We start from the raw sequence: 27,084 nt of genomic DNA, 5'->3' as shown, positions 1-27,084 counted from the left end.
ACTCTCCTGCTACACAAGTTTTTCAGGATGATATAACTTACCCTCTCCTCCTCATCTTCTTCTTCTCCTGCCTTTTGCATAGTAAACAGTTTATCCTTCCTTCCCCCTCTCCCTCGTCTTATCCTATTTCCTTACAATGCACCAGAGGGAATGTTAGTGGGTGACATCGGAGGATTGGGGAAGGAAAGAATAGAGATGAAATGGAGATTTAAGGAAAGGCAAAGAGGAGGAAAAGGAGAAAAAAAATGGCAAAAGAGAGAAAAGTGGGAGCAGAGGGTGCTGGCAGGGGCTGAGAGCAGAGAGAAAGGGAGGAATAGTAGACGTGTACGATAACATGAAAACCAATTCTAGCTCTAGATCCCATTCCTATTTACACACAGACTGAAACACGAGTCATACAGAACTAATACATCTACTTTACAAGTTCATTTCACAGACAGCCAAACACAGTCTTTGCTCCGTGCTTTGGAAAGTAAACCTTCAGGCCACACACAGTTTAACATTATTAGAGTGTACACAGCATTTAGAGTGGAAACTAAAACTTGATATCACCATGGCTATTTCAAAACTGACTGATATTGATATGTGCATTGAAAAATTCAAGACGCTGAGGGTTTTTGTCCATTTTCCTCAATGTTAAAAGCAAATCTTAAGGAACTACTGTACCAACAAATATGGCATGCATAGAGGAGCTGCACCACAAAGACTGTATAGGCCTACACAGCACTAACCCACTGCGTACACTGTGCCATAGAGAGAGAGATTAAGCAAGAGAAAAAGACAGAGACATTTTAAATATCACTGCCAAACAAGCATTTTGGGGAGTTCTCTTCTTTTTTTGTTCTGTTTTTTTTTGTTTGTTTGTTTTTTGTTGCATCAGTTTGGAAGACAAGACGTGCTTAAGACTAAGTTCAGGACCAACTTAGACATGAGGTTGTTATTAATCAGGTCTTTCTGATTTCAAGATCATCTTTCCCTCCAAATCGCAGCCAACACAGACACGAGTGTCTTTGCGAGCACATACATGACATAATGATCATGAAACGTTCATGACGCAGCCGGCCGACGAGAAGAAAATCAAGTAAACCAACACAGACACACAGTTATATATTCAACTGACTCCGCTGTGTTGACCTGCTCACCATGAGGTCCTGTGAACACAACACACACCTGGAGTTGTCTAGAAAGTGGCCTGTTATTACTGAACCAACCAGCAGCTAAAGCCATTTGGAGTTTGTGTTTTAATCTGCTGCTTGTTTGTAGACGTGAATATGTGGCGGATAAGTCCAGTTTAGATGCTGGTTGAGTCTTAAGACTTTCATGTCTGTAAAGTGGGATGTTGTGGCTTCAGTGGTTTGAGTCCAGTGCTGGGTGAGTCTTCGATGAAATCTAACTGAGCTTTACGGGTCAGAGTAAAGTCTTGTCCAGGAAGTCTTCAGACTTGTATAATAAATTCGGGGTTAGTGTAGGAGAAGCCTTGAAACTCGTTCTGGTCCAGGTTCATGATGAAAAGCTTGTCTGTGGGTGTCAGCTCCACCGCCATCTTTGTGAACTCCTTGTCGAAGTTGGCAACATCACGGCGAGATTTCTACAACAAAGAGATGGAGAGTAAAAGATTGAACCAGTACATCATTAAAAAGAAAGTTTAGAAAGAACAAGGTTGACAACAAACAAGAAGGACGACTGTTTATAGAAGCACAAAGATGAAGCGTAGAGAAGGAGGCGAGGGGTTGATTTTGTTTTAGTACATGGTTAGAGGACAGTTTGATATTCTGCAGAGGTTGAACACACCGATTGTTTTCCAAGTCACAAGCAAGTCAAGTCCAAAATGTTGTGTTTCAGGTTCTAAGCAAGTAAAAAGTCTTAAGTAAAAATTTGAGAAACTGAATAAGAACATGAATGTCATGCATTGTTTAAGGTTCTAACCAACATTATACAGACAAGTACAACTGAAGCTGTTAGCTGACTGATAAAATGTTAACTAGCAGCTATGTATTATTTTGAGGTTGTTGGTTAAACAAAACAAACATTGTGAAGTTTCACTTTGGGCTCTGGGTAATTGTGACGTCAGGAGAAACGTCCATAATGAAACTAAAACATGTTTTATATAAAAAAATAAAATGTAGCTCCAACCACCACGGTGGTTCAACCGTAACAGTAAAATGACACTTGCACATCCACTGATCTATAACTGATATAATAAGGACATGATGTATAACAACAATAGGGCCCATCTATCAGCCATGAATACACCTATTTTAATATCAGAGAACTGATACCCACACGTGGCCACAGGTCATTTGTGTTAATGTTGAGTTGCAGGAGTTTTGTGAGTTTGTCAAGTCTAAGTCAAAAGTTTTGTCCACACCTCCAGGAATGTTTAATAATGGCACCACACAAGAGTCTAGACTCAGGAAAACACACCACTGATACCATAGAGGACTGGGGAAACAAGTCGACAAAAAACACACACCCCTGCCAACACAGTCAAAACATGGAAAAGACCCACCCCAATAACATTTTAACAGCACAGATGCAGAAGGAGCCAAGACAAACTTCTAAAGAGGTTCCAGTATGAAACAGACCAGCTGCAGACCAAACCACAACTAGAAAAAGGTTCAGGCAGGAAGGTGAAGCAATGAGCCCAAGGCAAGACACATGTATCACACACATCACACACACAAAGCTTTTAGTTTCCTACCTCCTCCTTTTGTCTCAGGGTTTCCAGCTGAAATGAGGGGCTGGAAATTTTCTCACCTCTACCACAGGTCAGTTTTGAATGTGAGGCAAGTCAAGCTGCATGTTTTATCTGTTTTTTCATTTGGTCATTAACACTTTATTTTAATGTCCTCTATACAGTATTTGTCAGCAGTACATGAAAATTAATAAACAAAGTAGTTATCTGCAAGCAGAGACTTTGAGAAGTGTTGAAGCATTTGAAACTGGTGTGTAAGCATTTAATGGAATATTTATATTATAAATAATGAGTTAATATTTCATATAAATTTGAAATGTACTACATTTGTCTGTCAAATATCTTTTTAAATGCTTAAACATAAACACTAAGCAAACACAAACTTTAAACAGGTTTAACATAATGTCCAGACTTCAGCAAGGTGAAAATCTTAGTTGTTTTAGTTTGCTGTGTGTTATAAATTACTAAATGTTTATGTACTGATTATGTGCATTTATCTTGCCAAGAACTAGATGCTCAATTACCAATGCATGTCCCAAACTGTTCCTGTAGAAGGTTTTCCATGTAACAGCAGTAACAAAGCAGACACAGCAGAAGTAGTCTGGTAGGCACCAGTGAGTATATTATCAATTTCCAGTCATACAGGACAATTACACAATCCACAAAAGCATCTCTCTCATCCAGAACAATTTATGCAAACATCTCTCTGATAAAGATTGTGTTATATTTCTATATATATTTCTATATATATGGATATTTATTTGTATATTCCTTATTATATCATCACAATAAGTGCACACTTTACTTCCCTGGTGAAATGATCCCCTTTTCTCAGTGAGCATGTTTGTATAACAGAAGCAAATCTTTGATGCCACCTTGCTGCCGCCTCCCTCTTTGATACAAGCTCAACAAACAAAGATTTGACACATTATTACTGCCCCGCATGGTTACACAGTTACAAAAAGATAACACAACCTGCCTCAACACAAAACACATTTTCTCAGACATCTCATTTTATATATGAAAATTGCTTTTCTTGGGTATTTTGTTTTTTATTTTTTGAGAACAGATAAGCTATAATGCATAATCTAGTAATTAGACATGTACTGCTAAATGGCACAAGATGGCTGTCCATCACAGTTGTTGAGGACAATATTGTTCCATTCCCTCATGAGTCCTGAACCCTATTTTGGCACTTGTGGACATCCGGTTTCTGTGAGCTAACAAACTTCACAAGACCACAGGGCTTCGTCGTATGTGAAATTCTCCATAAATGGTTGTTTACAAGCTAAGAGATATGTGCTCTATCATTAAAAACACAGTGTAATATGGTGGATGTTTTCAGTAATGAATTAGAAGAAAGGTAAGAAAGTGAATGCAGACTTACACTCTAGCTGACTCTATATGTATAAAGACTTCTATCCTCTGACTGCTTGAAGAGTTAAACATTTTCAGATAAGCTCACCACAACTCTGACAGAACAAAAGGTGTAGAAGAATTTGGTCCCACAGACGAAAGTAAAATGAACATTAGGAAACTGATTAGTACTCAAACAATCATAGCAAAGCAATTGGTCAGTTTTCACTTACACTGTATGAATATTACCAATACGTGATCATAGTACACTCATCAAAATTACTGATAGGTTGTCATAGCCAATATACAATTAGAGGGAGGGTGACACAGAGACAGAGCAGGTTCAGGTTAGTCCTCAGTTGGGACTCAGACATAAACCTGCTGGTGTGAGCATTTGGGCAGCATTCAGGGGCGAGTAACACTTCAGCACTAAAGACAGATATACAGCCAGTAGAGCTGATACGACAGCAGCATGACATGCTAAACCACAGTAAACTGAAAACAGTGTCAACTCTGGAAACTTGACACATAAATACTGGCTTTTGTTCTCCTGATTGTTAGCATGTGAGCTTCTGTCTGCATTTCCAAATGACTGTCACTTAAAGAAATAGTTTGGCATTTTGGGAAATGTGCTCATTGACCAGAGTTAGATAAGAATATCTCCACCACCACCACCACAAAGTAGTTTACTGTTTCCATCGGTCATGTGCTGTCAGGTTGTCCTCTTTAATTAACAGCACCTTGGCTTGATGCCTCGCGGGGACAAGACTCTGCTAAATCACTGAACCCAGCAACTGTTTAAATGTAAAGAATTTTGGCCGCACAGGGAGTTTATGTACTAAAATTCCTCCTCCTTTTACATTCCTGTTGGTTACAGGAAAAAAACTGAAGACAGTTTGTTAATTTTGTGAGCCCTGGAGGTGCAGCTGAACATGCTTACAGCTTGGCTCTCTGGCAGTAACAACAGGGCCTTTTACACCTCTGTTTCTGTACTGATCAAACTAACAAAAAACATGTTGATCAGTCAGTTTTATTTCTTATAAGCATTTTTGAGTCAGTTTCCACTGATCTAAGCTAAATGCTAACCTAATCACTCCATGACTTTAACTCCATAATTAATACGCCAAGACAAAACTGATATCGATCTACTCATCTGACAGCAAATAAGCAAATGTTTGTGTTAGCTTAAAAATGCCCACCTATTTCTTTAAGAATTCACCCTGCCGCCGAATGCAGCCTGGATAAGATGATTTTTTTTTTTTTTTACTTTTTATATTTCTTACGTATGTTTAGGGGATTGCTAGAGCTGCCCAGTGATATGTGACATGGTCAGTGGGTTGTGTACTCAGGGTTAACAAATGAGAAGCCTTGGAATTCTTCCTGGTCCAGGTTGGCTATAAGATCCTGATCTGGGGGAGTCAGCTCTGGGAGATGGCGCGTGAAAAAGCGATCAAAGTTCTCCGCATCACGCCCACACTGCCGTGGAGAGGAGAGCAGAGAGAGAGGGAGAGATGGAGGGATGGAGTGAGTTTGATGAGGGATGTGAAGAAGGAAAAAAGAACAACAAACAACAAAGAGAAAAAAGAGATACAACTAAAACATGGCATCAACCAATCAAATCACATACAGCCGAAACTGTGGATTTCCATTGGTCTATTTGTGAGCCAGTGACATCTCAGCTTCATCATTGGCGACTACACTCACAAATCTCAACATTGCATTTGTCAGAGTAGTGACCAATGGTAGGCGATGGTTGGGGTTTGGGGGAATGAGCGATCTAATGGTTTTATCTACAACTTACCTTGATGTTATTTCCCTTGTTACTGCAAATAACTGCTTTCTTCTTTCGGTGAAGTTCAGGTTATATTTAAGAGCTGAAGAGTGTGTGTGTGATATACTCACAGCTTTAGGTTTGAAAGGTGGCTGGACCTCTTTATTCTCCAGTTTTTCCCAGTCTATATAGCGGAAGAAGGCATGCTCTTTGATGTCTCTCTCCCCCTCTGGACCACAGCCCAGACGCTTAGCTGGGTGTTTGGTCATCAGCTAAAATCACACAGAGACACCGAATGTGGGAAATGTATGGAAATGAATATGTGTGTGTGTGGCCCCATTCTAAACTGATCAATAGCCACCATCCTATCATTATGTCTGTGTGAACTCCCAAAGAATATCATGGTGGTGCTGAAGCTAGTCCCAGCAGACACTTGGCGAGAGGCGGGGTAAACCCTGGACAGATCTCCAGTCTATCACAGAACTCACACCTAATAAACACTGGCACTCTCATTCACACCTACAAGCAATTTTGAGTCACCAGTCAGCCTAACCTTTATGTGTTGGCAGTGCAGGAAGGAAGTCAGACACAATGGGAGAACATAAACTCCACACACAAAGACACCAGCAAAAATGATTTTACTTTTTTGCCTTTTATAGGTTGATGTGTTGTTAGCCAACTGTTAATATCAGGTCATACTATCCAGTCCAAACACATGTTCCATGATTACAAAATACTGAGACACCAAATACTGAGACACCAGCTATTAGGTTACTGTATATTATCTACTAATTAACTGGAAAAGTGTAAGATCCTTTAAAACAATTAGTATTTTCTTGTTGTACAAAGAAAACAATTGGGACTGAGACCATGTGTGTATGTGGATTTGGGTGTGTGCTCTCACCCCCTTGCAGATAGCAACAGCTTCTTTGGACATAGATTTAGGGTAAGAGACGTGATGCTCCATGATTGACTGAAACAGCTCATCTTCGTCCTCCCCGTCAAAAGGCGGCTAGAGAGGCGCAAACACACTTCATCACTTTCAGTTCTTGTGATTAAGTTGTGTTTTAGTAGAAAAAGTAAACAGTTTAAGCGAACAAACCTGTCCAGCAAGCATTTCATAGAGCAGTACTCCAAAGGCCCACCAGTCCACAGACTTCCCATAAGGTTGATAGGCTATGATCTAGAAGAAAGAGAATCTTGTTCAGAGAGTAACAGATTAAAAAAAAAGCACCAATCAGCAAACTCACAACATGTAAACACACCTCTGGAGCAATGTAGTCTGGTGTTCCACAAAAAGTCTTTGTGGTAATTCCATCAAGCATGTTCTCTTTGCACATGCCAAAGTCAGCAATCTTTATATGGCCTTCAGAGTCCAGCATCACATTGTCCAGCTTCAAATCTCTAGGAACACACCCACATTAAACACACTTGTTTTCTGCACCTGTCAAACGCATCTGCAGACAAGTTGATTTACAAACAGACTCACCGATACACAATGCCTTTGGAGTGAAGAAAGAAGAGTCCGATAGCAATCTCTGCAGCATAGAACCTAAAATACAGACACATATTTGTTGATACTAATAAAAGGTAACATTCACTTTTATGATGCAAAGATTAGACTTTTTTGTATTCAGATACTTTATGTGATGAAATGATAGTGTACACTTCCAATTATTATTTTTTTATTATATAGCCAAACAGGCCTTCTAAAACCTTAAAAACATCTGGATTTCTTTTTGGGTGACAATATGAGTTTTTACCTTCTATATACATGTGGTGGTTAATGTGCCAAGAAACATAAGAATGTGCCAACAAAGGCAGGGAAGAACAAAACTGCACACATGGGCATAAAACTGGATTGAAAATGTTCAAACAATTGGCACAAGATTTGGGGGGTTGGTACAAGGCTGTTTTGCAGGTACAGCATAAGGTTGATACCACTGCATAAAATGACGAATGTTCTCTGTGCACTCACACAGCATGAGGTTCCTTGAACTTGCCAACTTGTTGGATCTGGTACATAAGGTCTCCTCCATTTATATACTCCATCACAAAATACAATCGATCCTAGAAAACAAAGATGAAGACATAAGAAAGGAAACGAGAATTAAGGATCAGGGATACGTCGATCCACAGCCGGCACAGTTGTGCTATAAATTTCTAAAGCTTGCCATGTTTTTGTATGTGCTCCTCTTTGTTAATGTGAGACAACATTGGAGTCCTACCATAGTTTGGAAACAAGAATGTAGCTGAGTGAGGAAAGGTGGCTTCCCAGAAAGAGCGAGGACTCTTTTCTCCACCATGGTGCACTCCACATCATCGTCCTGAATCACCACGTCCTTCTTAAGGATTTTGATGGCGTATAACTCGTCTGTACCCTTTCTCTCAGCGAGCATCACCTGGCAGTGAAGAAAGAGTATTTAAATCAACTTCAGAAGGATTTCAATTTGTGCCAGCTGCTGGTTTATGTTTTCCAGCATGAAGTGTCTGTGCATGTGCGTCACCTTGCCGAAGCTGCCTTTACCCAGAACCATGATGAAGTTGAAGTCTGAAAGCTTGACACGGTCCTGATTGCCATTGCTGTCGTACTTGCACACAGAGGAAGAGGAAGAAGAGTCTGTGGGCTTCCCTGGACCCACCCTCACCCTCTAAAGAGAGGAGGAAAGAAAAGAACAGGAATATGCGAGAAAATTCTGCACAAATAGAATAAGACAGCAAAGCACAAATTAAACCCGTTATCCTTTTACTTGTCTGTGCTTCTCACCTCCAACTTTTGTCGAAGCTCCTCATTACCATCCTCTCCATCTGGCTGTACAGGAACATTAAAATATTCTCCTTCCTCCTGGGACAGCAGCTTGTACCTAAACCCCAGAATGAAAACATAGTAATGTCAGACAAAATCTAGGATTATCACCAGACTATGACCAAAATATTCACATCTCTCTTCCTTCTGACTTTACTTCGGTCTACACCTGTGGTATTTCTCCACTTCTCCTCCATCTCCCATTTCTACATCTTGACCTCTTACCATCCATCTATCCCTTGTTTTTGTAGCTCAGAGATCCCAAAGGACAGGGATCCCATGAAGTCATTCCTGCTGGTCAAATCCCAGTCCCAGACCTCCAATGATAGACGGCGGTCTTTGTCACTTTCCTTTAGGTGGCTAAGGCATTAGGGAAAGAAGAGGGGTAGTAAGATGAAAGACCAAATGAAGGGTGTTCTTAAAAATGGTAAAAATGAATCTCAAGATAACAATTTGATATCAAAGCCACATTCCTCACACCCCATTGTATATTAAACAGTAAAAAAAAATCATCTCTGTGACATTTCTAGCAGTCACAGTGACCCAGAAAAAACTAATAACAGGCAAAAATAAAAAAACTGGGGGCAGAGTCATTGGCAGCAGCTCCAGTTAGCTTTGTGCTTATGTGACTGAATATGACACCAAGAGAGTCACTTGAAAATAAACTCCAAATAATAAACTCCAAATAATAAATAAACTCCAATAAATTCCAAAAATCAGTTTATCAGGGGTGTGAAGCCTCATCCGACTCATCTGAGATATGGTACAGAAAAGGGATGTCTCACAAAGCGAAGGACTCGTTCCAGGTGGGGTTGAGGCAACATTTTATGGTCTTGGTCTTCTGCTTGCTTTCACTCTTGGGATCTGGGATCAACTTGAGCTTGACGTAGGGGTCTGACAGGCCATTGGGGTCCATGGGCACCAGGTTCTTAGCCTCTTTGACTGTGAGGGGTTGAGAAGAGAAAATAAGCAGCAGAAGATGAAAATGTCCCAAAAAAAGTTTAGTTTTGAGGTCTGCAGTTTGTCCTTGAGAGAGGTGATCTGCAAGTGTTAATGTGAGTCCTGTTCTGTCCTGCCCTAAATAATTCTGGCTATATTTGACAACACTTAAAAACAGTTTAGTTTCTGTTCTATAATCAATCCACAGCTGTCTGAGAGAGCAAGAGCTGGCGCATGGATGCATGTCCCAGTGGCAATGTGGGCCAATCGTTGGATCATTGATCGACTAATGGACTTTCCAGTTTTAGTCTCAGGCTGATAGAGAGGAGCTTGGTGTGTGTGTGTGTGTGTGTGTGTGTGTGTTTGGGTGAGAGAAAAAAGTGAGGGTAAAGAGAGATAGAGAGAGCACTCACTAGTGACAGTGAGCCTGTCCTCAGTGATCTGGGCAGAGATGTGGATGCGTCCTCTCCTCTCAGTGTGATCTGTTCCGCAGAGGCTCGGGACGTTGGCCACACATCGCTTGTGGATGTTCATCATACAGTCTAAACACAGACACACAAAAATGTCACCCATTTAAAACTCTGCAATCACCATGACACCATATGACTACCTCTATCCTTTACCCTCAATTCATTATCAATGTGCTTTCAGCTCCACATTACTAGATTAAACGGACTTTTCAGTAACTTAATGTGGCACCTTCATAAGCTGAGAGACTCACAAGAGACAGACTTAAAATCCTGAGAGGCTAAGATATTTAAATTTTAAGTCTCAAAAATACTGGATCCTACACTTCCTAAACTATGACTCAGTATCATGCTTTTCGCCATCCCTGCCAGATAAACACCTACATTTTATAGCACTTTACAGCCCTGATTTTTAAAACAGGCTCTCCTTAAGCTGACACTAACCCCTGACTGTATGACTATGCTAATTTGTTCCACACATTAAAGAAGTCCCTCCAGACCCACTGAAGACATTAGACAGCTGGTTTCAAAGGCTGAGTAGTACTTCCTTTCACTAGTAAACATAGCTTCATGAGTTAAACTGGTGGACTACAGGACTCAAATAGAATTGTTAAGTATGGAGCTGATTTTGTCCACCATCCTCTTCTCTGCCACAGCCTCCAGACTGTCCAGTTCCAGTCCAACAACAGATTTTGCCTTCCTGATCAACAAATTTAGTCTGTTGGCCTCCCCAGCCTTGATGCCACCTCCCCAGCACACAACTGCAAAGCACAGTGCACTCACTGCTACAGACTGATAGAACAGTAGCACACGCTAAAGGAACAGAGTCTCCTGAGGAAGAACAGTCTGCTCTGTCCTTTCTTGAAGAGTGCATCTGTATTGTTTGACCAGTCCAGTTTGTTGTTAACGTGGACTCCATGGTATTTGTATGAGTCCGCAATCTCTACTTCGTCTCCAAAGATGGAGACAGGGACAGGGGTCCTCCTGCTCCTGCTAAAGTCCACCACCAGTTATCTGGTTGTCTTGATATTGAGCTTTAGACAGTTGTTATTACACCAATCAGCAAAGCTTTATATCAAGTGTCTGTATTCCTCATCGTTATTATTGTTGATGCATCCAATGATTGAAGAGTCATCAGAGAACTTCTGGAGGTGAAAGGTTCCTGAGTTGTAGCGGAAGTCTGTGGTGTAGAGTGTAAACAGGAATGGTGCCAGTACAGTTCCTTGGGGTGCACTGGTGCTGCTCATCACATCAGATATGCAGCCATCTAAGCGAACAAACTGTGGCCGCCCAGTGAGGTAGTCTTTGATCCACTCCACCATGTCTGCGGGAACTTCCATATCCTGCATCTTTGCACTAGGTGGGGCTGAATAGTGTTGAAAGCACTTGAAAAGTCAAAGAACATGACTCTCACAGTGTTGCCCTGCCTCTCCAGATGGGAGTATGCTCTGTGCATTAAGAAGATGATGGCATCTTCCACTTCAATGTGTTCCTGATATGCAAACTGCAGGGGGTCTTTTCCATAACTTAGGCACCTTTTTGAGCCTCAGAGGGCAGTTGAAGAGTTTCTGAAAAACTTCTGCAAGCTGTCCAGCACACACCTTAAGTACTCTGGGACTGATCTCATCTGGTCCTTTTGCTTTGTTGGTCTTTAGTTTAGCTAGTTCCTTCCTCACCTGTTCTGTGGCAAAGGCTGGCCTGTGTATTGTGTTGAGGAGTCAGATGGTGAGGGCAGGGGAGGAGGTATTGGAGGTGAGGTACACTTCAATGTTATATGGCTGCTGATAGAGGAGATGGCATCAGTGGGTAATGGGGAGGCAGCATTGGCAGAGATGTTGGGTGGAGGGATGTGAAGAGACCACGAGGCATCAGCTAAGGTGGTGGAGGGAGGAAAGATGGTGTGTGAGGACACTGGGTCGGAGTACGAAGCAGAGGTGGTGTCAAATCTATTAAAGAACAGGTTAAGTTCATTAGAAAACTTTGAGTCTCCTTCCACAGCAGTGAGGGACGTCTTATGGCCAGTAATAGTTGGTTAACTATTAAACGGATCTAGGGCATTGTGGTTTGACTCTCAGGTGGTGGAAATCAACTACACTGAGATTGAGATTCATCTGTAGTGAATACAGCTAAAAACAGTTTAAAAAAAAAAAGCCCCATTGTAATTCCTCAGACTGTTCACTAGATGTCAGACTGGTCTGATGTACAAAGCTCCACAGTTCAGTTAGCTCTCCAAATAAGTGGGTGGTGGTGTAGTTATGCAGAGGTGGAGGGTGAGATGTTAATTAATTTGGTCTGTAAATTTTCCATCAGCACTGTTGATTTTAGTCTCTATCAAACTTGGAAATATCCCACTTTTAGTTTCAGTGACCCTCACGGAGCCCTGACGTGGTTTAGGTTTTTCTATTATACTTTGTATGAAGCTAATTAGTAAATAAGAAGTACTAATGGTATTATTTTTGAAAGCAAGTTTACTTGTAATACCTACACCTCTGCACATTACTGTATATTGCTTATATAAATTGACTATTAGATCACTTCCTGTAGTGAGACCCGGTTTTCAGTCACTTGAATACCCTGCATCAGGGTCCCACTGACAGCCTCCATACGATCCCCAAACTGTACTAACCAGACAAACACACTAGTCAACCAAACCAAACCAAACAAGTCAGATGTGTAAGCAACCAAACAGTGGTTTGTATAAAATTTGGGATGGAGGTAGAACAATCTTGCTGAAATTGTCCAGATTATTATCAAATCTGTTTTGAATCAAAAAAGAGAGAAAAAGAACTGCTTTTGACGACAAAATTAATTGACTGACAAAGCATGTTTTGAGGTTCACCTGGAAGTAATTCTACAAATAAAAGAAAGCAAGTAGGTGAGGTTCTGTACACAACAGCACAACCCTTATTTTTGGCATTCTTTTAAAAATCCATTCAAATCACCTGCAGGGGTTTCAGACTTAAACACAAACTAGTCGACACAGTAATCTATGACACACAGAGCAGGTAGAATCTCAATGTTGTACAAATGTTAATTTGTACAATAGACGCTCGCTCGCTCACTCACTCACTCGCTCGCTCGCTCGCTCACTCGCTCGTGTACGTACGGTCACATTTCATGCCCTGGTGTATCAGCCCGTAGAGCAGGGAGCCACAGTGGTCACAGAAGGTGGGACTGGAGTAAGTGTGGACCTTAAACTTGTGTTTACTACGAGGATCCTGCAGAGGCAGAAACAGAGAAGAGGACACTTCAATTTAATGTTAAAGTAATCCAGGCTGTCTCAATGAGGTTTCTGCATCTACTGTGCTTAGACTGTTAAAAGATTAAAAACTGCAGGTTCAAGTGTTCTCAGATGTCCTGTAAGGTGGTGTTTAAAGGGTCACTTCAACCAAATTACAAGGAAACATGTTCTCACTTACCTCCTACCTCCTACCAATTACCTAACCATGCAGTCAGCTTTGGTAAATACATGGATACCCACACAAAGTATACAGACACCAGATTATTTCAGCCATATGTGACTGCTAAACATCTCATTCTAAAACAAAATGAATTATCATTGTGACATGATAAAACCGCATTCTGTAACATTCACTCTTCTGAGAAAGCTTTTCACAGTGGAACCTGACTGCAGGGATTTGTTCACATTCAACTAGAAGAGCATTAGTGAGGTGGATCGCTGATGCTGGGTGAGATGGCCTGGCTTCTAGTTCTTGCCAAAGATGGTGGATGGATTTGAGGTCAGGACTGTTTGCAGGCCAGTCAAGTTCTTCCACATCAAACTGGGAAAAACATTTCTTTATGAGCTTGGTTTTATGCACAAGGGAGTTGTTATGTGGATCAGAATAGGATATTCCCCAAACTGTTGCAGTACAGTTTAAAATGTTTAAAATGTAGTATTCTGCATTGTTATGATTAATCATAACTGCAACTAAAGGTGTATTCCAATTATAGCAGGATGACACAGTATTTCCACCTCCTCCTACTAGTAGTAGATCACAACATTTTAGAGACTCAGATTGTGTTTTTGCAACAAAAAAGGAGGTTAAGGTATCCAGTTTGTCTGGTTTAGTGTCACCAATTTGTTAGTGCACTTTTACAATAATTCAGTAAGTAAAATTAAGCAAATTAGTTTTCAGTTTATCTTTCAGTTGAAGCAGTTGTCAGAATGTCTGCACCATAAAGGTCAGCTCATGTCAAAGTTCAACAAATCTGAACTTTACTCACACTGCAAACAGTCGATGCAATTCACCAATAATTAGAGAGCATGCATAGACGCTGGTTTCCCACTATAATTTAAATAATAATAATAAGGCGCTTAGCCTTTGGCCATTTAGTATATCTGTCCATCCGTATTCAAAGCAGGAACAGTATATGATTTATTTTACTTTCTCCAATCTAGCTAAACTGTTTCTTTAAATACTACCCGTATCATGCCAAAGAGCAAAAATCAGAAAGAAAGCAAAGGACTGATTTAATTTTTAGGATGTACAAAACAGGAAACAACTAAACAGCTTCGGTGATATAACAACAACAAAGAAAGACAGAGGAGTTGGAGATTAATAAACATCAGTGAATATAACTTACCACTAATGGTCTGTGTGTGTGTGTGTGTGGACAAGAAATATTGGCTCATTAACCTGAAGCAGCCAGGCAGCACATTTTGTCTTAACTGACATGCCTCATTGTAATTTGTGACTGACAGGTCAGCAGGAGAGAGGACAGGAGGTCACGACGTCTGTGTGGACTTGTGTAATTTAATGTTTGTGAGGCTCATGTCACTGTTAAACCATCATAGTGAGGAATTTTCTGCATTGAAAGATCATTTTTACTGCTTCTAAAGGATATTTGAAGGTTAAGAATTGAAAAAATGTTTACTCACATATAAAGAAACACAAACGTGTAAGTATCCTTGTGCACTCACTCACTCACACACACACTAAAAGCCAGTGCTGACCTTGCTAATGTTATTTATAATCATCTGGCAGCAAATCCATCACCAGCCATGTGCATAATGAATATTTAACTTGAACACAAGAGTTGAGGGATCTGCTTCACAGTTCATCCCAAGCTGCCAGAGAATAAATAGCAAAGCATTAAACAAAACAAGTTGTGTAGATGTTTCAGAGATGTGTATGAGTGTTGCACTTTTTTTCCCCACTTACATCAGAGGCAGGTCCCTTGTCAGCGCCTGGACAAGAAAAGGTGACAAACTCATGACAGCGCTTATGGACCACAAAACAGCACACTGGGGAGGGAGAGAGAGAGAAAATACCAATGTCAACTCAGGTTTCCTTGTGATGCCAAATAAGGAGATGCAAAAATATGAATCAAAACATCAATTATGTGGCATTAGTCATAGCACAATAGGCTACTCATATTTCAGCGGTTCCTGTTTATTCTTTCATTGCTGATGACATCTAGATTTAGTTCCTTCCGTTCAGATGATTTTAGATTTTACCACAGCATGGTGGGAAATCTCATATTCACACCCCATAACATTAAAGCTGCAACGGGAAGCTTCCCACATCAGCAGCTCCAAATGGCAGCAGGCCCAACACTTAACCTGATTGTATGCTCCTGCATGCTGCTTTAAGTTGTGCTAAAATCACTCAGTGTAGTGCAATGAACTGCATACTCTCAGACTAACATAGCACACGGATGCTGATTATTATTAGAAACATTCAAGCTGTCTGGATAGATGCTTATTCTCTGGTGTTGTATGCAGACACACTAAGAACAGGCAGGAATTCCGACTTTGCTATCAAGTAAGTGGTGAAACACCATGGCACATAAATTCACATGAGCATCAGTTATATGTGGTTCTCAAAGGTTTCACACTAAAACAAATTTACAATTCAGCCACATGGGTTGGTCTGCGAAAAATACTCTAATTTCTATGTGTGTGTTTCATTGCAAGGCACCAAAACTTCACGTGACATTTCTGGGAGTCAGAATTCAGAAACACATGGACATTTGGCATGTGAAAAGATGTGCATGTGTAGGTCATCTGAACAACAGGTTAACATTTATTTTCTTCATTAATTTGCTGATTATTAGAAAGCAGTGGTAAATGATGACACACTTAAATAACTTGATTTTTCCAAACTATTGTTCAAAAACAAAGAGTTTACTATCACAGAAGACCCATCTGATCATAACCCCCTACATCAGGGTCTCCATGTCTCTTCCTTGAGAAATCCTCATGAATTCGTCTATTTAGAGTTAGAACATTGCAGTGTGGGCCATCGGGTCAGTCCACAGCGTACCAAGGTGGCAAACCCTCCCCCTTCGGGCCATTCAACAACTCAGCTCTGCTGCATGTCCACTCCACTGAGTTACTTCTACCCTTGTTGAAGCTGACTCAGCTGCCTGGTGGATCCAATCTATGAGCCTAATACATGCTGGCCCTCTAATCCTAAAGATGGAAACTACTCCAGAGGAACTGACCAGAAAATCCCCTGGGAGGTTCCAGGCTTGCCACCCCCTCACTGGCATTTGAGAATGAGTGCTTGTTATTTACAGAGCTTCCGTTTATGCGTTTCTTCCGTTCCTCAGCTCACTTGTTTTGCCGCCCTCAACTACAAAATAATCAAAATAATCAAAGCAGAAAATAAACAAAATGGTTGCTGGAAACATTTTCAAACTATATTTATATAAGGTCAAGCCAGACAGGCAGTGCATTGTAAGATACTGACAATGGTTTTAAAATTATATATATATGTTTAAAAACAAATACCATCAAAACAAGCAGTTTGAAGACATCAACTTGGGCGTTTCTTTTTTTTTTTCTGCACCTAAGTTTCTGTAATGAAAAAACATGTCACCCAGTGTAACGGTGTGGTTCCCTAGTGTGTCTTTAGACAACATTCATTGCTGATTTGGACTTTTTGTAGGAATGTGTCTAAGAAGAATGTACAAAAAGTTGACAGCTTTATCGTTTGGCTGTGCACAGTCAAAGACACATTCTTTGCCTCTCTCTAGGTCAGATTGAAATAAAATACAATCTATCCCCTTAAATTTTTATCAGCCACATCTTACAGACGTCGACATGAACATGGCCAACACAAGAAATCCATTCAGATAAATAGGGCACATCAGTGTGTGACAACCTGTTCTGCTGAGGCATGACTTTTTTTTTTTTTTTATTAAAAAATCTTTTGCAGAGCAGAAGACTCACTTCCACTTAACGACTTGAAGTATTAACAAAAAATATGGAATAAGATATCACTGTTTCACATTTCAATGGAAGTAACCTAAAATGAACACACATTTTGTAAAAACAGCCACTTTAAAAAAAAAAAAAAAAAAAAAAAGAACAAAAACACACACACCTAAGCAAACACACACACACACACACACACACACAGAGGGTGACATTATGCTCTAGTTTAGTCTTAATTATTCACCTTCTCTTTACATTTTCATGAGGTACTGTGGCAACTGATAGCACTTTCCACAGGTTTCTAGCAGTTAAGCAACAGAGTGCTTATTTTGTGCATATGTGTGTGTTATTTGGGCAGGAGACATGAACGATCAGTGTCAGAAGACAGTTGGGCCTACTGTAAATTTCAGTTAGTGTAGCACAGAACAGTAACTTGATGTATTGATGGTAAAAATTACATGCCATGGTTGTTCTTTCCGTTGCAACATGCAATGCAAAAGACCAGTCAAACTGAGAGGACAGTGGGTTACAAAAAAGGAAATGCAAAGAGAAAGAAGATGAAGAAAGAATGAAGAAGAAATAAAGTCAGAAAGACATGGTGTGAGTGTGTGTGTGCGTGTGTGTGTGTGGGCAGGAAGGGATGGGGGCACAGCTGGGTTTGAGGCAGTGTGAGGGGGTGGAAAATTCATTTGTGTGTTTGCAGTTTGTTAGAACGACAGAAGCAGAGAAGTGGAGCAGCAGAAAACAGTGAAGACTGCAGTCGCACTTCAAATCTTTCTGTTCATAAATCTGCCCTCTCTCTCTGTCTCTCTCTCACACACACACCTGCGCACGTATGTACACACACACACATGCACGCACACACACTTGCACATTACTGAAAGACAGGCTTAGTGACCTGCCGAGGAGGTCTTTGCTCTGTTGCCTAGCAACCAGGCTGAGCCCTACAGTCAAGTCTATGCTCGCCGCCCCGTTTCATCTGACCGACAGCGTTAACGGCAAATCAGAGTTGATCCAAAAAATATTCCTGCGACGAAGTGCCAGGATGACAGCAGGCCGAGAGTTTCACATCAACAGGAGCACCAGGAAGTTCCTCCATCTTGGATAACTACCAGTCCACAAACCACAGACGGAGACACTTCATCACTCAGGCCTCCACATGCTTCAATAAATCGAACCACAGAGATAGACTCTGGTAAAATGTTCCTGTCGGTCCCTCCCACAATAATGTCCAATCTGAAATATCGGTAATTTCTGATGTCGATGCCACAGAAGTGTCAAACTGTTGGCAAAGTGGCTGCAAAATGTCTCCACCTGTTACATCTACATCCAAAATTAACAGCAAATAAGTGCATTTGGCTGATTTAAAGTAAGCTCCCAAAATGTAACATTGAGCAAAGTTGTTTGAAAAGATTATTTAAAATGGCAATGAAAACTTAAGAACATGACATTTCATGTTAATTTAATGTTTGCGTTCTCTGTTCCTCCTTATACATACGTACATAGACCTGGTCAAACGGACACATACTGGAATACAGGACACACTTAGACAAGACACACATGCACAGAAACACCTATAATACAAAATGTCTGGACAAACCTCTGTACTATATTCAAATGATAACCTCTGTTTGGTTCATCTTACTGTTTTGTGTTACTGCCTGAACCAACATCAGTCTTATTAGCAAACCTGGAAGCAAGCAGCTGCTTATTTACACATCCTGTAGTCACCAAGCAACATTATTATTCATCTGGAACCATGTGTTGGCCATCTGGTGAATTTAGGCCCAGCACTCACTCTCTTTCAGCTCTGTTTTTGGGCTCTACCAGCTTCTGAGGGGAATATCTGGTTCCTGAGCTGCTAAATGCGCCACCACATTCCACAGCTTGTCTCTGTGGGACTAACTTTTTTTTTAAATTATTATTTTGTGGGCTTTTTCATTGAAAACAGCCACCAGCTGCAGATTTAAACTGGGCTATCAGAGCAGTGACACAGGATAACACCTGCTCAACCATAACTTCTCCTCCAGCCTATTTAAGCAAAACAAGTGATAAATTTGGATGTATCCTCTATTTTCTTCCTCTTTGAATAACAAATTTGACTAACACCCAACCAATCGAACATCAGATATTTTATATACTAAAAGATCCTTTAGCCTTCATAACTGGGTAGTCTGACTCTGCTGCAAAGGTCAAACGTTGCAATGCCATACATGAGTTGTACGCCAGATGATCTAACAGTGATTCTTCAACTTCATATATGCTTAGCAATCATTTCTACAACAGCACATATTGGAGGAAAAAACCTGAGGGCTGTTCTTATTCATCTACCTCAAATCTTCAGATGCAGCTAGAGGATTATTTTATTATGGATTAACACTTTTACTTCAAAACAAAAGCAGGAGGTGGAGAGTTTAAACATGTTGGGCTGACAGCTGAAACCTGTTTATATGATTGTACTCTTGGCTACAATCATCTTCTGTTTGCTGCTGTTCAATAATCCAAAAGTGACTAGCTAAACAGCAGTCAAAGTTGGCAAATCAGCTTTAGCAGTGCCCCATCCCCTGTGGATGTTTTTTGGTAGCTCGTTCAGTAGATCATGGTGAAGAGCAGGACATATCTAAGCTTGTGGCTAAAAGAAACACACTACACAGAAAGTTGACGTGGGTTGCTGTATATAGTTTGTGGCTCTTTTTGCAGCTGCTGTCTATTGCCTGATCACTAACCAGCTGTTAGTGTTGTCGTCGTCATCATCATCATCATCATCCATAGAGGGACAGAACAATCATGATGTAGCTGTGTATTCCTAATTTTGTAGTCCAATGAAATGACTGTGCAGCAAGGTGACCCATATGCAGGGCAGATACATTTATTAATCTATAATTACTCATCAGTCTATCAGTGCTTATCGGTGAGAAGCGTGTCCTGTTAATAAACCAATAATCTGTCTGTTCCTGCAAGTCTTTAAAATTCTGTATTTAAAATTATACTGAAGCCCAAAAAACTGGATCAGTCCCACTATTGATCTACTGTCATTTGTTCATTTCCACTTAATTCTCAGCTGACAGCATCCTGACATCTGCCAGTGTAAAACAGTGTAAAAATCCACTGTGAAGAAGCTTACTGATTGACCTACTCTAAAGTATGTGTTTGTTATTGATTGGATGGCTAGTCCAAGGTATTGATTACAAGATACAGTGGTGACACTGTTGTCAAGAAAACAAAGATACTATTTCAAACACCTATCAGTCAATGAGCAGGACTAAATGTCAACCACATCCTTGACACTATCAGTAACTATGACATTTTAAAGCTGTGAAAATAAGCAGAACTTTTTTGGTTTTTGGCATTCTTTCTCCATTTCTCTTTGAGTCATTGTGGTTTTCACAACTGTAGTGTGGAAACCAAGACAATTCACTATTTCTATAGAAAACAGATTATATATGTTGCAACAATGCAGAGGCCAGTGGAGAATGAAGTGGAAAGATCACAGGATTCCTCAGAAAGATTTAAATGATTGTGAGAGCAGACACACTGGCACCTACTCAAAACATAGTATGACAAAACACGGATTATTTTCAAGTCAGTTAAAGTTATAAATGCTAATAGCTGCTTCTCCCCAGAGAATATTATCCTAATAACTTCATCAGTTCAAAGGTTTAATTTGTCCAATATCCACAAGACTTACTACATTCCCATCAGCCTCAGCTGTGCTTTATGCTTAGTGCTAATTAAAAAAAGTCAGCATGCTATCACACAAAACTCTAAGCTACTAAGATCACGAAGCTACTAGTGTGGCTGTAGACACTCAGCTCCAATTTACACAGATTTAAAGATTCACATACATGTATGTGTATGTGTGTGTGTGTGTGTGTGTGTGTGTGTGTGTGTGTGTGTGTGTGTGTGTGTGTGTGCGTGCGTGCGTGTGTGTGTGTGTGTGTGTGTGTGTGTGTGTGTGTGTGTGTGTGTGTGTCCCAGATCACAAATCTGATCGTAATCCGTCTTGGTTTTCCCTACATGAAAATCAGGATTAGCCCTACTCCATCGTTTCCCAATTCTGCACACAGTTTAGTCGCTATACGTATATATATATATATATATATATATATATATATATATGTGATGTGAATGAGTCATATTTATGAACTAGAAAGACAATACATTTTTGTGTCTTCACAGACTAACTCATGCTGCTCTCTAATCCTTCCCTATTAGATCCTTTGGTGATTGAACTTCACATAAACACTACAGCAGCACAGTGTGTTGGCTTATGCATGTGTAAGTTACTGGACAGAACCATCATAATGTCATTAGTAACACGCGTTAAAATGTCTGCTGTGAAACAGACCTCTGTAGAAGCATGATTATACCAAGAGGGTGCTTGTGTCTTTTCAGCATGTCATTTAAGAAAAAAAAAAAAAAGAAAAAAAAAGAAGTTAAACAATACGTTTTAATCAAAATCCCTCTTGTGAAACTTCCTCGTAACTCATCTGACATAACTGAAAAGCAATTCACCTAAACTCTGATCAGACATCTGGATCTCTCTTCAGCAGGAAATGACATGAGAGTAACTTCCTCTTTTTGCTGGTAGCGAGGACAGGTGTGTGCACACATACAAATTAACTCTCATAAAAGAAAAGCAGACTACAGAAAAAAAAAAAGATGGGCAATATTTACCCAAAGAACAGGTATTTAGACACACCCATGACACACAGAAGGCAGCACTGTCACACAAACCCATGCAAAATGCATATTTGCTAGAACACAAACATATCCCTACACGTCAGAACAAGTCTAGACCAGATGTCTGACATTCCTCCAAACCAAGACCTTACAGCTATTGAATATGTGCTCCTAATACACTCAGGCTGAAATGTACCTACCCCTTTCTTGTTCCTCTATGTTTCTTTAAGTAACCACTGATAACACAATCCCCACTGTTTTGTGTTTAGAAATCTCCCACTTCTCTCTTAGGTTAGGTAAAATTAAAAGGAAACCCACTAACTGGTGGTTTTTGGTGGTCAAAAGACAAAGGTTAAAACCAGACTAAATGTGTTTTTAAAAGACATCTAGGTCACCTGCAACTGATACTATGACACACTTAATATTTCAGTGTCAGGCAGGTCCTAACAACAATTTGAAACAGTCAACAAATGCTGTTGCAAGTCACCAAATCAAAGGTCTGTGCTGTAGAGAAACCTTACCTCTGAGATTGAAAGCATATTCCTGGCCTTGGAAACAACAGTTGTGATACGATAAGAAGCTGAAGAACAGCTACTAATAGAACGTGAGCTGCTAATGAACCTTGTAGGGAGGTTATTTTACCAACTAATCCTTACCATTACTTACCAATATCACTGCCTGACTCTCTAATTAGATAAAATAAAGGAAAAACAAATCCAATAAAACTGAACTCACAAGCTGTTTTTCATTGCTGCAACTAATGATGTTTTTCATGATGGATTAATTTGCTGATTGTGCTCTCAATTAGTTTAGTCTCTTAAATGAACAAAACAATGCATCACAGTTTCCCAGAGTCAAAGGCGACATCTTCAAATGTGTTTTGTTTGATAAACAGTCTAAAACACAAAGATATTCAGATGTACAGTATAAAAACACAAAATCCTCACACTGCAAGAAAATTACTGGGGATTAATCAATTATCAATATAACTGAAATTTAACTTTCTGTTGATCAACTAATTGATAAATCAATCATTTAACTATGATGGGAAACAGGTCAAAGTTTCAGATTTAAATAGAGTATAGAGCTGCACCATGGACCAGAAAAAAAACTTGCAAATGGCTTTTTATACTATACTGGTGACTTGTGGTGCCACAATGTAGAAGACAAAACATCAAAAAAACTTCCAGTCCTTCCAGTCAAAAGTTGGACATCAATAACATTATATACCAATACTGACACGTCCACTTTTTAAATAAATGTGCAACGCACAAGGCACTGAATAGCAGAAGAAGCTGTTTATACGACTGTCATCTTGAAAACAGGGTTTTTGTCTAAATATCCCAAGATTACAAAAAATGTGAACTTAGTATTTGTATGTTCATGCATCAAAAAAATACAAATTAGCATCAAACACAGTGGGACCTTTTTCCTCTGTCTCCATATTGAACTCCTAGATGTCTTTTTAGCTATAAACCATCAAACCAATGCTTTCTGAGAACTTGAGATGACCATTTGTTTGTTTAGAAATCTTACTAACACTCATGCTAATTCAACTTAGTGGGGAAAAAATCCAATAACTCCTTCCAGGTAGTTATATACTGTACTTTTTAAAGTGGACTCATATCTCTATGCTTAGTAGACTTCAACCTGCAAATCACAGATCATTGTTTACTTGACGCTTTCCAGTGAAGATTTGTTTGATCAAGGCTTCAATTGAAATTACCACATTGTTATTTATAGCTTCAATGTGAACAACGAACATCACAAGTACCTGTTCTCTTATTCCCTTTTCTCTCCAGAAAACTCACAGTTTTACCTCGCATGCCACCACTTCTTTTGACTACAGTCTGACCCACAGTTTAAATTCACAGCATAATAACTTCCCATTTACTAATTTGCAGTTAATCTCTCAGGTTAAGTATTATTAAAAACAAAATCCGTCAAATAAGTGCTGAGCTGGTGATCTACTGACTAAAAAATAGGTTCCCAACTGTACTTAAATGGAAGATTATTACATATCTAAACACCCTCACACTTGAACTAAAGTTAGCTCGATATTAGGGCAGCAATCAACCATCACTACATATTCTCCTACTGATTATTTACTCAAGTAATTGATTAATCATTTTCTCTCAAAAACATAAAAAAAAAATTAAGCAATCAGAATATCCTGGAGCTGGAGATAGAGACAAAATAACTCAAAACAAGTGAGTACAGAAATAATTGGCAATTAGTGGATTAACTAATCAATTAATTGTTACAGCTCTAGAGCCAACAGGTTAACCCTGACCTACAGCTGTTTTTTTCTTGAGGGGCGGGGGGGCATCTAAATTATCTCAGTGTCAATACAGATTCTTGCTTTCTGGCCTGAAAAAATAAATAAATAAATAAATCACTGAATCAATGCCAACTGGGTATTTTAATTTACTGATGGATTAACTGCCTTTTATATCTTTACTCCGAACATTGATCACTGACTCACACCAGTTTGTTGTGTAAGCAGCTGTCAGTAAATTTCAGTGTTATCAGTTAACTGTTGGAAACTCACCACGAAACCTGATCTGACAGCAGCTCTACCTGCACCAGGCTCTGACTGGTCTTTGCTTTCTGAACTGCGTGTGTGTGTGTGTATGTACCGTATGTGTGATCAGCTTAGGGTAATTCAGCTCACACTAGCTCACTATCAGTCCAGTAGGCTGTGCACACTGAGTCACATACATGTAGTGTTAATTTTCTCTACCCCTAATGCATTTCCTGTATTACCACCAGAGCTGTCATCAAGCCTGGAGCCTGCAGAGATGAGGGGACTTCAGCTTTTTACTGCTAATAATACACACCCACAGCCAAATTTTATGCAACTCTCTCCAATCAATGAAGTCTTAAGTAAGAGTGGAATGTGGAAATTTCGGTCATTTTCTCCCTGAGCCTTTCTGTCACAGGACTGGGGTCAGATGAGTTTGTGGGTGTATGAGATGAATCGGTGAAGAGGAGGAAGTGATACTGCGAGCACAACAACAACATTTGCTGGAGAACAGTAGTATGCATTTGATTGAGGGGTGACACTGCAAGGGCCTGTTTATGAAACCATTTTGTGCAGAGGTCCATGTCTAGACACCCACCCACCAATCCATCCACCATAACCAGCCGCCCACCCACAGAGACACATCGCCTCCCACCCACACACAAACCCACTTGGCAATTTCAAATTAGATGTCTGCCTCATTGTTAGGTGGGAAAAAAAGCTTAACAAAGCTAACTTCCTGGTCTGTCTTCCTCCCATTTTCCCTCAGCCAAAAACAGACATCTCAGTTTTCACCACTCCGCTGACTCTTCTACCCTTACATCTCCCTCTGTCCCTTCTGCAGGAGCCTCTTCGGAGTATTCTCACTCTCATTTATCACTGTTGGCAGGCACCTGCTTGGAGTGTGACACCTGCCTGCCAACACCAACGCACCATCAACAAATGAGCCCACAGGTCACTCTTAACAGTGTGCAGACCTGCGGCCCTGAACGCAACAAACACTCACAATACAGCAACACTCCTTCAGACAGTGAACATCCGTCCACACACCCACAACCATATGCAGCAGAGGGATTTGTGAATGAGCCACTGCTCTTACCTTGGCACTGGAATCCCTGTTTCCCAAAGCCCCTGTGGACAGAAGACAGGGATGTGTAATTTGGAGAATTCATAGCAGGTGCAAAGACAATGAGACTAGACATGCAACTGGGAATAATGTTCATCACTGGTTAATTATTTAGTCTTTTATGGACAGTAGCCTAAATATTTTTGTTTTGTTTGATTACAAGACCAAACCCACCAAATTATTCAGTTTTGATTTGTGACATAGAAACAACAGGGCGCTCTTCTGTGCAGCTGACGTGCACATATTTGGCTATTTTTGCTTGAAACATGCCTGAAACGATTCTTATCAAAATAGTTGCCTCTGACTAATCGTTTCAGCTCTGTCACACATGGACACAGCTGCAGCGATAACAGCGGGGCCCAGCTGCATTCCTCCACCAGACCTCCAGCTTCTCAGAGGGGTGTCGGGTCGATGCGGTAAACGCCGAGCAGCAGCGACGGCTCTGCGGATGCCGACCAGCGCATCCCCCCCTTCAGGCCCGCGGCGCTGTCGCATTGTGGAGGACTGGGGGATGGCGCATCGCGGCGTTTTTGACAATGACAATGAATGAAACGCTGCGGTGTGGAGGCCGAGCGGAGCCGCAGCAGCAAGTGAATCACCTGTGTCCTCCCCCCCGCACACTCACCAGATGAAGTCCGTGCAGTGGCTGCAGAAGGTGGGCTGCTTGAAGAAGCGCGCGATAAACTTGTGGTTCTTCACCTCGTGCACGTTCTTCTGGCGGAGGGCTCCCTGACGGGCGAAGCCGCGCGCGCTCTCCGGTAGCTCTCCGTCGCTGTTGGGGTCAGCCATCTTAACGAGGAAGCGGCGGCGGTCCGAGAGGAACGAGGGGCGAGGAGAGCCGATGAGAGAGAGAGGGAGAGACGAACGAGTCGCGGTGCAGGTGCCTCCTCCTCCACCTCCTCCTCCTCCTCTCCGCCCCGCTGGCTGCCTCGGTGTGGCTCGTGCTGCCGGTGTTTTGTCGGTCTGCGTCCAGCTCGTGCTGAAGCTGCTTCTTCCGGCGGGTCCCCGTGCCGCGCGCCTGCTTCCCTGTTCTCACCAGTGTTGCTGCTCTCTCTCTCTCTCTCTATCTGTCTGCGTGTCTCTGTCTCTCTCTCTCTCTCTGTCTGTCTGTCTGTCTCTGTCTCTCTCTGTCTGTCTGTCTGTCTCTGTCTCTCTCTGTCTGTCTGTGTCTCTCTCTCTCTGTCTGTCTCTGTGTCTCTCTCTCTCTGTGTCTGTCTGTCTCTGTCTCTCTCTGTTTGTCTGTCTGTCTCTGTCTCTCTGTCTGTCTGTCTGTCTGTGTCTCTCTCTCTCTGTCTGTCTCTGTGTCTCTCTCTCTCTGTGTCTGTCTGTCTCTGTCTCTCTCTGTCTGTCTGTCTGTGTCACTGTTTCTGTCTCTCTGCCTCTCTCTCTCTGTCTGTCTGTCTCTCTGTCTGTCTCTGTCTCTCTCTGTCTGTCTCTGTCTCTCCGTGTCTGTCTCTCTCTCTCTCTCTCACTGTTTCTGTCTCTCTGCCTCTCTCTCTGTCTGTCTGTCTCTCTCTCTCTGTCAGTTTTTATCTCTCTCTGCCTCTTTCTC

General features: G+C 41.0%; 1 protein-coding gene across 2 annotated transcripts; it reads right to left on the bottom strand.

Annotated features, from left to right (window-relative positions):
- Nucleotides 1-822: 822 nt before the first annotated feature.
- Nucleotides 823-26,664, bottom strand: LOC113127803 (protein kinase C beta type-like). Of its 2 annotated transcripts, none has more exons than XM_026302625.2 (17): nucleotides 26,158-26,664; nucleotides 25,506-25,537; nucleotides 15,200-15,282; nucleotides 13,141-13,252; nucleotides 9,981-10,109; nucleotides 9,414-9,570; nucleotides 8,854-8,988; nucleotides 8,590-8,686; nucleotides 8,330-8,473; nucleotides 8,051-8,224; nucleotides 7,801-7,892; nucleotides 7,312-7,374; nucleotides 7,088-7,226; nucleotides 6,925-7,005; nucleotides 6,727-6,834; nucleotides 5,954-6,094; nucleotides 823-1,588 (listed from the first exon to the last, which is right to left on the bottom strand). In XM_026302625.2, exons 1-17 carry the CDS (start codon nucleotides 26,319-26,321, stop codon nucleotides 1,436-1,438), a joined length of 2,004 nt encoding a protein of 667 aa, XP_026158410.1. In that variant the 5' UTR covers nucleotides 26,322-26,664; the 3' UTR covers nucleotides 823-1,435. The 2 variants fall into 2 exon arrangements, with proteins under 2 accessions (XP_026158410.1, XP_026158409.1); XM_026302624.2 differs by lacking the exon at nucleotides 823-1,588 and adding an exon at nucleotides 3,293-5,527 and having other exon boundaries at nucleotides 26,158-26,656.
- Between the last annotated feature and the right edge of the window lie 420 nt (nucleotides 26,665-27,084).

Source organism: Mastacembelus armatus, chromosome 1 (assembly GCF_900324485.2).
Source record: "Mastacembelus armatus chromosome 1, fMasArm1.2, whole genome shotgun sequence".
In the NCBI taxonomy this organism is placed as follows: domain Eukaryota; kingdom Metazoa; phylum Chordata; class Actinopteri; order Synbranchiformes; family Mastacembelidae; genus Mastacembelus; species Mastacembelus armatus.
This window is presented reverse-complemented; position numbering and strand designations above follow the sequence as displayed.

Excerpts from the sequence above, each read along its gene's own strand:
- LOC113127803 (XM_026302625.2), bottom strand. The coding sequence starts at position 26,321 with ATGGCTGACCCCAACAGCGACGGAGAGCTACCGGAGAGCGCGCGCGGC. Across the intron at positions 10,110-13,140 it reads CCAGGGCATGAAATGTGACC|ACTGTATGATGAACATCCAC; the intron begins GTACGTACACGA and ends GTCTGTGTTTAG. Across the intron at positions 7,375-7,800 it reads TTCAAGGAACCTCATGCTGT|GTTCTATGCTGCAGAGATTG; the intron begins GTGAGTGCACAG and ends TCTGTATTTTAG.